We start from the raw sequence: 13,351 nt of genomic DNA on the forward strand, positions 1-13,351 counted from the left end.
TGCGGTTGTCCCAGGATGGAATGGCACCTCCTGGACCAACCCTCTCCCGCTTCCTCCCAGGTGTGCTGGCATTAGTAGGGGAGGAGGAGGAGGAAGGCCACACAGGGTTGTCCCACCTTGACCCTCCCGATGCCAGCAGCCCAAAATAAGGAGGTCATGTGGCTGGATGGGACATTACTGGAGTTCAACTCCTTCCCTTTCCAGGGATGAAGTTTCATGCAAAGGGAAATGGAAGAACACTACGTTCAGAATCTTATCTCTGTTTTTTATTTTTAGACAGGCATTCATGAGGAAGCAGTGATCTACTTTGGGGCAGCTTGTAGTGAAAGGGGGTAATTAAAGACGGTATTCTTACTGCAACATCATCTTCTCAGTGAAGGATCATCTTTGTCTGCCATTAATTAAGACAAATTTTGTTGTTGTTATTTTGGCTTAAAGTAATTTATCGCCCATGGCAGAAAAATATTAATAATTTATTGGCGAGTTAGAATTTAATTACAGCTTTGCATTTGGCACAGTGTGGGCAAAGCGTGCGGTCCCGCGGCGAGCCTGCGGCCTGAGGGGGCACCGGGGGCGCCCGGCCGGAACCTTCGCGCGGGGCGCCGCGGCCGGAACCTTCGCGCGGGGCGCCGCGGCCAGAACGGGCGCGCGCGGGGCCGGAGCCTTCCGGCGGGCACACACGGGCCGCGCGAGGGCCTTCCGGCGGCGGCGGCGCGGGGCGGCGGCGCGATGGAGACGATCCTGGAGCAGCAGCGGCGCTACCACGAGGAGCGGGAGCGGCTCATGGACGTCATGGTGAAGGAGATGCTCACTAAGAAGTCCACGGTGCGCCCGGGGGAGGCCCCGCGGGGAGGGGGGCGGTGGCCGCCCGGGGCCGCGCTCACCGCCCGCTTCTCCCCCGCTCACCGCCCCTCTCTGCCCGCAGCTCCGCGACCAGATCAACTCGGACCACCGGACCCGGGCCATGCAGGACGTGAGTGCAACGGGAGCGGGGGCGGGCCGGGCCCCCGGCGCCTTGCGGAGTCCGCCCAGGTAACGGGCCTTGCGGCGCTCGGGGCTTTCCCTTTGTCCCGCAGAGGTACATGGAGGTGAGCGGCAACCTGCGGGACCTGTACGACGACAAGGACGGGTGAGTGTGCCCGGGGGCCCTCGTGTGCCTGAGCGTGTCCTGCCGGTGAGGAAATTGGGCGTCCTTTAAGTCCGTGTAAACACCTGAGGAGTAACGCAGGAATCGGGATCCGGGGACTCAGCGCAGGGCAGACTCCGAGTGCCCACGGGACGGTTTGTTACTCCCGCGTTTTGTGTCGTGGGGAGGCTGTGGCTGCCCCGGGGGTCTGTCAGGGGCTGCAACAGGGCAGGGGAACATGGCCCTAAGCCTCTGAGCTGGGTGGGCTGGGGAGTCCCATGGGAGTCGAAGGTTTGCAGTCAGACACTGCAGCACAGCCCTGGACCAAGGCTGTGTCAGTGTCACCTCGTTTTCCCTGCCCCTGTCTCTGAACTCGTAGCCTCCGGAAGGAAGAGCTCAGTGCCATTTCTGGGCCAAATGAATTTGCGGAGTTTTACAACAGACTGAAGCAAATTAAGGAATTTCACCGGAAGCACCCAAATGAGGTGAGTAATTACCTTCTCCATAGCAACAGGTGAACTGGGGTCTGTTGGGCCTCATCCCTGCAGGAAACAGACCTTTCGTTTTCTCCAGTTTAATCGCCTTAACACACAGGTCCTGGGAACACCCAGCTGTCACCTGAGCAAAGCTGCTCAGGACCAGGTAGCGTGTGAGGGGGAGCAGTGCTGGTCACTCACAGTGTTCCCTGCTTGGGAGCATCCTGCAGCTGACCTGGGGTTGGGGCTCACTTTTCTCATGCTAGATAAAGACACACCTTTGTGCAGCACAGCTGAAGAAGTGCTTTGGGTTCCCTTTGTGTTCGCAGTTTCATTGTTTGCCACCTCCTGTGGTTTTATACTAGTTGTCCTGGGACAGGAGCTGAAGTAAATCACTGTGTGACTTGTGTCTGCCCCTGCAGATCTGTGTTCCCATGTCAGTGGAATTTGAGGAGCTGCTGAAGGCCAGAGACAACCCGAGTGAAGAAGCTCAGAGTAAGTGTGTAGTTTGCTCGAGCTCTGGCATTATCTAATGGGTTGTTTGATCTGTTTTGCACATTTCAGGGCCCCACCTCCCTTTTATGAAACGACTTCTGAAAATTGTTCTTCTCTCATTGCAGTTCTTCTGAACTGCAGTCCCTGGAGTGTTCCCCAGTGGTGCTGTTGCTCCTGAGGAACATTCTGGTGCTTGCACAGAGCAGCAATTGGGGCTGATCAGTGAATGTCCAGGGCATTGTAATGCCTTCCTTAAGCATAAACGAGTTCACAGCTAATCCTTTTCCAGTTCTAAAGCAGTTGCATAATAAGTAGGAAATATTAAGCTCATAATAAAGTTCTTAATGATCTTTCCTACAGATCTGGTGGAGTTCACGGATGAGGAAGGGTACGGACGATACTTGGATCTGCATGATTGTTATCTCAAGTACATTAACCTGAAATCGTCAGAGGTGAGTGCCTGCTGTGTCTGGGCACCTCCAGTGCTTGGTGTGGCAGGGTCTAGGGATCCCCAGGCCCTGCACAGGCTGGGGATGCTCTGTTCTGGGACCTGGATGTTAATTTGGGTGTGTATGAACTCTGACTCGGGTTTTTTTTTCTTAGAAATTGGATTATATCACTTACTTATCCACATTCGACCAACTCTTTGATATTCCTAAGGAGAGAAAAAATGCTGAATATAAAAGGTGAGCCTGTTTGCCTGCTTCCTTTATGGCAGTTGGTGAGAAGGAATTTGCTTCTGAAGTGTTCAGCTGCTGAGATTATGATTAATTCCCATAAATCGGGTCCCTGAGCTCAACTGTGTGTCTGAGCCCCAGGCAAAGACACAGTGCAGCAGAGATGTGGAGAGCCTCATTCTGCTCTGAGGAAGGGCCTGCCTGTACCCTCCTAACTGCTGTGCCCAGAAATCCTGTGTGGAAAACTGTCCTGACCTCGGTCACCTCCCTCTGCAGCGCTAGAGGGTAGTGACTAGTCCAAAGATGTGGGTGGAGGGTGACAGTGAATTACCTGTGCTTGTGCTTCCCCTGCCAGGTACCTTGAAATGCTCCTGGAGTACCTGCAGGATTACACAGATCGAGTGAAACCGTTACTGGACCAGAATGAACTTTTTGGGAAAATTCAGACGGAGTTTGAGAAAAAGTGGGAGAATGGCACGTTCCCGGGCTGGCCGGTGAGCAGCCTGAGCCTGGGAGATGTTCTGTGGTTTTGAGGGGTTCCTGTGAGTCATTTGTGTAAAGTCATTGGTGGGGTGACCCTGACCCAGTTGCAGCTCTGTGTCACCAGGCTGCAGGGTGGTACTGACCTGAATTTGAAACCCAGCACAACTGGTTTGAAATGAACCTTTCGGGTTGGCGTATGTTGCATCTTTACTACTGTTCCATTTTCAGTTTAGTGAGGGGATTTTTCTCTGTGAAATGAACTGTTTTTCTTGAGGTTAAAATGTTCTGTGGCCTGAAGCCTTGTGGGATGTCATGCAGCTCTTGCATGTGGTTTTCTTGGTAGAAAGAGACCAGCAGTGCCCTCACCCACGCCGGCGCCCACCTGGACCTCTCAGCCTTCTCCTCCTGGGAGGTGCGTTTCCAGTGTTCTGCACTTACTACCACATTTGGAGCAGGTGGAAGCTCAGTCATTTGGTTTCTTTGCATAATTGTAGTGCTTTCCTCCCTGGCTCTGTGCTTTCTGGGTAAAACTTTGATGATACTGATGATTTAACTTCTCCAGTTGAGGGATGTAGCTTGAAAGACCTGGTTAGATTTGTCACATTCCTCATTTTCCAGTGAGGAGGGGTGCACCCTTGACAGTCCTTTTCATCAGGCTTTTTTCTTCTTTAATGAGCTAAAATGGGCTATATCCATATTTTATGTGTTGAACAGATCATCTCTTACAGTCATTTATTTAATTGAACAGGAATTGGCCTCCTTGGGACTGGACAGGTTAAAATCAGCTTTGCTGGCCCTGGGGCTGAAGTGTGGCGGGTAAGGTGCAGTCTTTGTAGAGTTCCTTTAAGTTTTTGAGGTCTTCCTGTCTCACATTCCTTTCTGGGATACTTGTTTGGTCATCTCTGGTGTACTAGAATTACCTTAGTGATGTTTGAAAGGTAAAACATTAAGAACCAAGCAGCAGGTTCTGGGATCTGCTGCTCTGACCAGGTCCTATACTGGAGTCTCTGATACAGAAGACTTTGGCTTGAGGAAGGAAGGCAAAGATAATAGGAATCTTGTGATTTCATAAAAGCTACGTTTAGAATTTTGTTGCATGAATTCAAATAGTTCTTGGGAAATGTAAAATTGTTGTCTGGACTGATTCCCTCCCTGCTTCTCTCTAGGACTCTGGAGGAGCGTGCTCAGAGGCTTTTTAGCACTAAAGGCAAATCCTTGGAAGCACTTGATCCTTCCTTGTTTGCTAAGAATCCAAAGACAAAAGGAAGCAAAAGGTGAGTTCTTAGAGATCATTCTGAGGCTGGTGGTGTCCTCTCCTCTTGGATGAGGGGTGTTCTATAGTGGCCACTCTTGTGTAGTTGTTACAGAGAGATTAGAAGCTTTTCATGTTGAACCAAATAGTGCTGAACCAAATGGAAGATATCAGAGCTGAACTTGTGAATTGCATAAAGTTACTCTATTTATTTCTAGAGACACTGAAAGAAATAAAGATCTGGCGTTCCTGGAAGCTCAGATTTATGAGTATGTAGAAGTTCTTGGGGTAAGGATTTTATTTTTTCTTTGAGGTTTTTATTTCAGAGCTGTCAAATAGTGACTGGAAGGTCATCCACATCTTTACCCAATGCTTTCAAAGACAGCACCACATCAGTGTGGTGCATCACATCTATTTTGTGCCTAAGTCACACGGTATTGCAAACCTTTACTTGTTTGCCTTGCTACCTGCCTTTGGTGTGAGGGGATTGTTTTCAGCAGAGTGGCTGCTGCTGCTACCTGTCACCTCAGAAGTGCTAACAGTGGTACAAGGTTTTTGTTTTTGGCAAGTAGGAAATGTCAGGGTACTAAAAACAGAAGTTGTTTGGCTGAGTAAGGTGGGAGTTCTGTGCTTCATACTGGTCTTCCATTCCCTCCCTCTGTACCTTGAGAAAGTTTCTCACTGCAGGAGTTTGCCCCGACTTTGTTGCTGTCACAGTGTGTGGACAATGCCTTCTCTTCTCCAGGAGCAGAGACACCTCACCCATGAGAACGTGCAGCGTAAGCAGGCGCGGACTGGGGAGGAGAGGGAGGAGGAGGAGGAAGAGCAGATCAGTGAGAGTGAGAGTGAAGATGAAGAAAATGAAATCATTTATAACCCTAAAAATCTGCCTCTTGGTTGGGATGGCAAGGTAACCGAGACCATCAGGCCTGGAGAAGTGGGAGGGGTCACTGACTCCACGCTGCTCCCCTGTTTGAGCTGCTTTGCCACGTGTCCTAATCCTTGTGTATCCTCATCCTCTTGTCTCCTCGCTTGCAGCCCATCCCGTACTGGTTGTATAAACTCCATGGTTTAAACATCAACTACAACTGTGAGATCTGTGGTAACTACACCTACCGAGGGCCCAAGGCGTTCCAGCGGCACTTTGCAGTAAGTGAACAGCCCTGCTGGGTTCATACAGTCCTTGTAATGAGTCACTTGGGAGTCCCTGGGGTCCCCAGCTAGCAATTCTGCCCCTTCTGACGGGGTCAGGGCCGTGCAGTGGGATCCATAGGTTGTGTAGGGCACACTGAGATCTCTTGTGCTGATGCTGAACAGTCCCTGCTCGTTTGAACACCGTTTCGAGTGCCCAGGTCTGATGGGTGCAGGGAGCCTGTTGATGGCTGCTGTCGTGTCACTGTCTACAGTACAGGAAAAAAATACTTCTGTAGAAGCTTTTAGGACTGGTAGATTTGTACTTTGGTGGTATTTGTTACACCCTGTTCAGATGTTAATGTCTTTGTGGTCTTTGGTGTTGTGAAGGACGTGTCATTCCCTCTCATGCTGACCTCTCATCTCTTCCCCCCACCAGGAGTGGCGACATGCCCATGGGATGCGGTGCCTGGGCATTCCCAACACGGCACACTTTGCCAACGTCACACAGATTGAGGATGCAGTCTCATGTAAGTAGTGATGGCAGAACAGGGAACATGTGAGAGAACACCACCTTTTCTGAAGGGGTGGGTTTGGACATTGGTCTCGTGTCCTATCCTGAACTATCACTTTAAAGCCTTGTTTGCTGCAGTTCTGTGCCTTTCTGTAACCACACGGGAGTTATAACTTTGTAATGGATGTTAGGTACATTCCTGGACTGCTGAAGTGTTTTAGAAGAAGGGGGGAAAAAAAGCTCATGTGTGTATTTTACTGGATTAAAAACAAGTACCTCGAGGGAAATGGCATCAGATCCTGTTTGACTTTGCGTTTGCAGTGTGGGCAAAGCTGAAACAGCAGAAGGCTTCAGAGAGGTGGCAGCCTGATACAGAGGTGAGCAGTGAGAGCTGTTCAGTGCCTCCAGTCCCATGGGGGAGCACTGTCCTTGCTTACACTGGTGCCTTTTCCTAAGCTTCTGTCCCAAGCCATTTTTCAACAGTGTGCAGGGCAACAGTGGGAAATACAGCCTGTAATGACTCCAGCTCTGGATGAGCTCTTTCTGCCAGGACCTGCTGGCAGATCTGTTGCCTGTCCTTCTGCACGGAGGTTCTGGCAGGGTGCTCATGTGTAGTGGCTTCTGCTGGAGCTACAATTCAAAGGCTGTACCCAGTGTCTCTAAACTGTTGGTTCCGTTCCAGGAGGAATATGAAGATTCCAGCGGGAACGTCGTGAATAAAAAGACCTATGAAGACCTGAAGCGGCAGGGGCTGCTGTAGCTGTGCCCAGGTGAAGGATCCCACACCTGTGCAGTGAGTGGATGTGGCAGCAGCTCTGACTTCCTGTTTCTGCATTTTGTATGTGCATGAATATAGATTAAAATGATACTTTATAGAATCACTTTCTAGTAAGCCCCTTGTGAAAAGCAGACTTGTGAGATTGTTTTATATTCAAAAATACCTTGAAAAATAAACTCATTTTAATTTAGGAAGTGCCGAGAGACTTGTCTCCTTTCGTATGGTGGAAGGAAGAGGTTTTATTACGTGTTTAAAATGCTTTTTACACAGTTAGAGCTGTCAGAAACAATTCTTTCTTTCACTCCCACTCTGATGGAAATGTTTATGGTGAGGGTTGACTCTGTGAAGCACGTGGACTTGGACAATGTGTGCCGACAGGTGTTCTAGATCTGGCTGTGAGCGTGTGGTTTTCTTTGGGCTCCTTTGCAAAACAAACTCACCTGGCTTAAGGGCTGCTTTTACCTTGGGTCTGTCTCCCTGGGGAGCTTTAGCCACTGTGTTTTTTCAGGGAATCACCAAGTGAGCTGGGTCAGCTTGGGGTGTGGGGACAGTGCATGGTGGTTTCTCTGACGCTGCTGCTGGCTTGAAGGGCCAGGTAGGTTCTTGTGCAGATCCTTCTGTGGTGCAGGAGGATGGAGATGGGAACAGATGATGCATTTAGAGGTGACTGCTGTGACTTCAGCACCCTTGGCCCCCAGTGCCATGCTTGGAGATGCCTGTACATACCCCACAGATTCGTGCTGCCTCAGGAATTGCAGGTCCATCGTGCAGAGGCCACACATGTCACATGTGACAGTGGCAGTCCTTGTGCTGCCCAGCCCCTCTGGTGCAGTGGTGGCTCATGTGACATCTCCAGCCTCATAAGCCCTTTCTCTGTTGCTGTGCAGGGCCATTTGTGTCTCTGCTGCTGTGGAGCCACAGGGGACACTTCCCCGGGTGGTGGCTGGCAGGGGTGGGGCTGGGCTGCGGGGCCAGTGCCACAGCACCTGCTCAGAGGTTCTCCAGTGCTGGCAGCAGCTGCAGGAACAGGCAGACAGGTGAGTCAGTGCCGTGGGCTCTTCTCCTTCCCCGGGGGAAGGTTGTTCTGGGATGAGGCCGTGTCAGGTGGGTTCCTTGTTGGTTCCTTGCCTGCCCTGGTGCTAGGCTGGAGTGGCGCTGGGCTCAGTAGGGGTGTCCACAGCTGGTCTGAGTGGTGGCTGCCCTCGTTTGGAAGGTGAGAGGCACCAGCTGGCATTGTCTTCCTCATCACTTTGAGGGAATGGCCTCGGAGGTCTCTGCACAAGCTTTGGCCACTCCAGGTCCTGGGGGAATGGTGACTCAGCCTAGATCATAAAACAGGAGGGGAATGTTACAGTTCTTGGAGAACTTGGCTTTGGAGCCTGTTTGGATTCAAATCTGCTGTTTCCTTAGAGAAACAGGTAAAGATTTGGAATGAAAGTAGAGAAAGTAGAAGGGAGAGCCAGGCCACATCTTCACTTGAAGCAGCATCAGCAAACTTGTGTGGTAGCAGGTGTCACTGTGTCAGCCTGCACCCTGCTCCCGCAGCTGCCTGCAGGTCTGTGCTGCCTGCGAGGCCCAGGGAGGGTTGTTGCCACACCAACAGCACACGCAGCTCCCCGGGGCTCCCGTTCCCCGGCAGCGGCCTCAGTGAGTTTGGGGAGTCTCTCAGGAGGGAGCGACTGGGGCTGAGCCCTGGAGGTGGAGCCCAGGGCTGTGCTGGGGTGTCTGCCCCGCACCTCGGGGGGCAGCTCTGACCGTGTCCTCCTGCCAGGTCTGGGTGCAGCCGCGGTGGATGACGATGGCCGGTCGCCGATGGCTCGTCCCGCCCGTTCAAGGTAACAGGGGCTCTGGTGCAGCACCGAGAGTGTGTCCATCCCCCAGCCTGGGTCTGTCCCTGCCCCAGCTGTTGGGGCTGTGCCAGAGGCCTCCCTGGGATAAGGGGTGGCCACTGGCCCCCTGGGGCTCTGGGAGAGTGGGGAGTATCCCTGCTCACCTGTTTCAAGGCTGCCTTGCTGCTGGGGAGGCTCTTTGGGCTGTAGAGCGGGCAGCAGATGTGGTGGTCTCAGCCATCCCCACTCCATTCCAGGCCTGCTGCTCTGCATCTTGGCTCTGCACATCCGTCTCCAGGACTCTCTTGCCCCAGCAGGTGAGCTCTGTACTCAAGGGAAATCTGTGGGCCTGTGGGAAGTGGGGCAAAGGCAGTGTGGTGCAATGGGGACTTTGTGCCTCTCACCTCCAAGCTGTGTTCTGTAGGACAGAGCTGCACTGAGGAACCTTTCCTTGAGGTTTTGCCCCTGGAAAAGCCTGTTCTTCCCAGGCAGCATGGCTGGAAGGGGGAGAGAGGCTATTGTAACATCTGTCCATAGTGCTGTTGCAGGGGGCTGCTGGCTCTGACCTGGTTCTTGAGCTGCCCGGTCGGTAGCTGCAAACAGCCTCTGTTTGGGACATCCTGTCACTGACTGCCATCCACCTCCCAACCACAGCTGGACAGATGCTTCCCACAGCTCCATGCTGTGGCTCAGGACAGGACACTGGGCTTGCTGAGGGTGTTTTTCCTTGTTTCCTTCACCAAAGGGGAACTTTGTGTCTTTCAGAGCACGACACAGTTGCCAACAGCACCGTGGTGGCTGCCAAGAATGCCTTGTGGGTTGCTGCAGCCACCAAGAATGCCTCAGTGGTGACTACAGCTGTAAAGAACACCACCAAGGATGCCGTACTGGTGGCCACCAAAAATGCCAGAGCAATGGTCACCAAGAATGCTGTAGTGGTGGCTACCACCAAGAATGCCTCAGAGGTGGCCACCAAGAACGCCTCAGTGGTGACCACAGCTGTCAAGAACACCACCAAGGGTGCCGCAGTGGTGGCCACCACCAAGAATGCCAGAGCAGTGGCCACCAAGAATGCTGCAGTGGTGGCTGCCACCAAGAATGCTGCAGTGGTGGCTGCCACCAAGAATGCCTCAGAGGTGACCACAGCTGTCAAGAACACCACTAAGGGTGCCGCAGTGGTGGCCACCACCAAGGGTGCCGCAGTGGTGGCCACCACCAAGAATGCCAGAGCAGTGGTGGCTGCCACCAAGAATGCCAGAGCAGTGGTGGCTGCCACCAAGAATGCCTCAGAGGTGGCCACCAAGAATGCCTTGGTGGTGGCCACTGCCAGCAACACCTCGGTGGCTTCCACTGGCAATGCCTCAGTGGCCACCAACACCTCTGTGAATGGTGCACAAGAGACAATGGTAAGGAAAGTACTGGAAAGAGGGGCATTTCTGGGCCATTGCAGCCTTACAGTGTCTCTTGCCCAGCTGGTCTATCGTGACAGCCAGAGTGCCACGGGAGCATCCCCTGGGGAGGAAGGGGAGCACTATGGGCAGATGGGGGTGGCCCCTCCAGACAGTGAGGCTGTGGCTGGGGACAGCCCCATGGTGCTGTGCAAGGAGGCTTTGCTACATGGTGACACCCTGGCACGTTCTCCCTCCAGCTCACCTGCCAGAGCTTTCAGTGCTCCGGGGAGAGGTGTTACCAGGATGAAGCCCACTCCAACAGAACAGTCACCTGCCATAATGAGACTTACTGTGAGGTATGGCGATGCAGGGGGGCTGCAACAGGGAAACCTCTCCCTTTCTTTATCTCAGCAACCTACAGTGCTCTTTTAAGTCTGTGTCCATCTCCTGTTTCCCTTCTTTCTCTGGCAATCTGCCAGTTATTTCTGCTCCTTTGTAATGGCACCTCTTCACATTTCATCCTTTGACTCTGCTGTTGCAGCTTTATCGTTTCTCCAGCACAAACTACACAGCCGGGTGCAGCAGCAGGTGTGGTGTGGGGCTGTGCAGGACCAACGGCAGCGAGAGCAGGCAGCAATGTGCCCTGGAGTGCTGTGCCACCCCACTGTGCCTGCAGCTCAACGCCAGCACCTACGGTAACAGCTGAGCTTTGCTCTGCGGCACAGGAGGGGCACGGGTGGGCAGAGCCCATGGCAGAGGGGCTGTGGCTACATCGCTGTGTCTCTTCTGCCCTGGGGCTTCCTCTGTCCTTGGAGCTGGGGGAGGGACAGGGTGGTCCTACCAGCTCTGGCCGCAGCATGAGCTGCACTGGGGAATCTGTCCCTGTGTTGCTGTGGAGGGCCCTGTGTGGGCTGTGTGCTGGGTGCAGCCTCACAGGGCTCTCTGTGTGTCTGCAGGTGACCTGCCACCCACCACTGCTCCACCCAGGACCACCAACACCACCCACCGACCTCCCCCCCAAAACGTAGGTACTACCTGGGCAGAGGCTGCTGCAGCTCCTGGGGCTCTCTGGGGGCTGTGGCTGCTGGGACAGCTGAGCTCCCACCTGAGCAGGAAACAGGGAAAGGTCCCTCCTACATCTGCTTTATGAGGTCAAAATCTGCCTCTGGAAGGGGAACAAATCGTAAATGGGCATTGGAAGTAAAGAGTCGTTAAGGAGCCCTGTCCATCGGGCCTTATCCCCAGCCCAGCACTTGCATCAGCTCAGGCAGTTTGACTTGATTGCATGGCTGAGCCTTCCTGCAGCTGCAGGGAGAGCACAGGACCCACTGAACTCTGCAGCCCTTTCCTGAGTCTAGTGGAGAGGAAAGTGCTTATCTTTGCAGAGCCCTGTTAAGAGGAAGGAAAAGGAGGCTTGAAACATGTTTGCTCTGCTAGTGTTTCAGTAGTTTCCTTCGGTTTCAGATGGGCCACTGATAGTCTTTTTTCTCTGGATCTAAAATGCCTGATACAGCACAAATAATGAAGAACAGAGGGGGGTGGGAGAGGAGCCCTCAGGAGCAAAGGGCTGACTGAAATGCAGTGAGAGTCTGATGGATATATGGTGTCTCCCCTGGTCCTTTGTTGTAGGGGAAAGTGTGCACAGCATTCTCCTGTCACGGGGATGGGTGTTTCAAAGGCAGGAAGACCGTTGCTAGATGCACGTTGGGGCAGGACTTCTGTGAGGTAAGGCCTGGGGCTGCAGAGCAGGACAGCCCCAGATCTGCCATTGTGTTCCTGTAATGCGAGTACCAAAGGCTTGACATGACCCCTAGGCTAATGTGTCTCTCTTCCTTCCAGATGAAGAGGACGGGCTTGAATTACATGGCAGGATGTAGCAAAGCCTGCAAGGCTGCCAAACCAGTCTGTGCCAGTGGGATGAAGGCTGCCTGTTACCAGGAATGCTGCCCAGCCACCCCGAAAGCCAGCTGTCTGAAACTGGATGGCAAAATTCATGTCAATAGCGCTGGGCAGGTGACACTGGCCCCACTCTTGAAGGTCATGGCATGTGGTGTGGTCCTTCTTCTGAATTACAGGGCTTTCACTTCCCTCCAGGGGTAGGCAGCCGTCGGGATGCTCCACAGCCTGCCCTCCTGCAGCAGAGCTCCACAGCGCTCGGTAGGATCCTGTTGCTCCCTGACTTCAGCCAAGGCCACTATCAAACACTCTCTGTCACATCCCTCAGAAAGCTACAGGAGGGATTCTGCCCTGCCCCACCCAAATCCTGTAGGCCTGAGAGACCCACAAACTAATTGTGGGTCTTGAGAGCTGTGCAGTGTGTGCCTCTGTGCTCCTGCAATGAGGGACCAGGAACGAGGTGTTAGGCCTCCTTAAAAATCAGAAAATTCTGCCTTGACTGAAGGCACAGGGGCTCCTCTAGTCATTGACCTGCTTGTGGTGCAGCCTCCCTGGACCCCCTGTGACCTGTTTAGTTCTGAGCAGTTTAGTTCTGAACTGCTCTGGCAATGAAATGCCTCTTGCCTGGGTGGGTAAAATGGTAACTCCATGTTTTGTCTCCAAGTCCTAGGCAGGAAAATGGGATTACTCTAAAAGTGTCTCATGTTTTAGATGATCCTGTTTCACATCTGTGGTTCTCTGTTGCTAAAGGCAGAGCCCAGATGTGAGCCTGTGACATGAACACCCCCAGTGCTTCCCCAGCCTGTTCTTCCAGCACACAGAGCTGGTGCAGAGCTGGTTGGGCAGAATTCCCTGGAGTCAAGGTGCTGCCAGTTGTGCACACGTGCATGGCACTGTCCCCTGCAACCGCTCTCCTCTGCTGCCGCTGGCTCCTTAGAGAAAAGACTGCAAATTATTAAAGTCTGTGTATCAGCCCTCTGGTCTGTGCTGGTGTTTTGAGTGTGGCTGAGCATGGTGTGACCTGTGGGAGGGCAAGAGGGCTGGGCTGGGCAGTTTGGGCCCTCGGGAGCCTTGTGTGCTCTCCCAGCAGGAAGGCTCTGCACTGCCAGCCCTGACGTGGTGCTGCCAGCCCCGATGGTCACTGCCAGCCCTGATGCGGTGCTGCCGCCTGAGCAGCGGCTGAAGCAGATGTGGGGCTGGATGGAAACGCCTCACGGTACCACAGCTGGCCCTTCCTACGTTACAGCTCCTCTTCTGGTGTGGCAAAACCACAGGGCGTGGTTTTAGTTTGCTTCAGGCCACA

The 13,351-nt window shown here is 53.2% G+C and overlaps 2 protein-coding genes across 2 annotated transcripts; both read left to right on the top strand.

Moving 5' to 3' along the window:
- Positions 1-660: 660 nt before the first annotated feature.
- On the top strand, positions 661-7,126 carry SF3A3 (splicing factor 3a subunit 3). Its single transcript, XM_064635049.1, has 17 exons — positions 661-825; positions 926-973; positions 1,077-1,129; positions 1,506-1,611; positions 2,025-2,097; positions 2,458-2,549; positions 2,701-2,783; positions 3,130-3,268; positions 3,601-3,669; positions 4,006-4,073; positions 4,424-4,531; positions 4,728-4,797; positions 5,255-5,419; positions 5,548-5,658; positions 6,080-6,170; positions 6,476-6,531; positions 6,837-7,126. The coding sequence occupies exons 1-17, from the start codon at positions 730-732 to the stop codon at positions 6,912-6,914; spliced, it is 1,506 nt and encodes a 501-aa protein (XP_064491119.1). The 5' UTR covers positions 661-729; the 3' UTR covers positions 6,915-7,126.
- A 438-nt stretch (positions 7,127-7,564) lies between these two features.
- Positions 7,565-13,023, top strand: LOC135402164 (uncharacterized). The gene is made up of 10 exons (XM_064635047.1): positions 7,565-7,969; positions 8,704-8,767; positions 9,019-9,078; positions 9,527-10,167; positions 10,410-10,508; positions 10,694-10,847; positions 11,109-11,176; positions 11,782-11,877; positions 11,992-12,165; positions 12,247-13,023. The coding sequence occupies exons 1-10, from the start codon at positions 7,565-7,567 to the stop codon at positions 12,250-12,252; spliced, it is 1,767 nt and encodes a 588-aa protein (XP_064491117.1). The 3' UTR covers positions 12,253-13,023.
- Positions 13,024-13,351: the final 328 nt, after the last annotated feature.

This window comes from Pseudopipra pipra, chromosome 24 (assembly GCF_036250125.1).
Source record: "Pseudopipra pipra isolate bDixPip1 chromosome 24, bDixPip1.hap1, whole genome shotgun sequence".
In the NCBI taxonomy this organism is placed as follows: domain Eukaryota; kingdom Metazoa; phylum Chordata; class Aves; order Passeriformes; family Pipridae; genus Pseudopipra; species Pseudopipra pipra.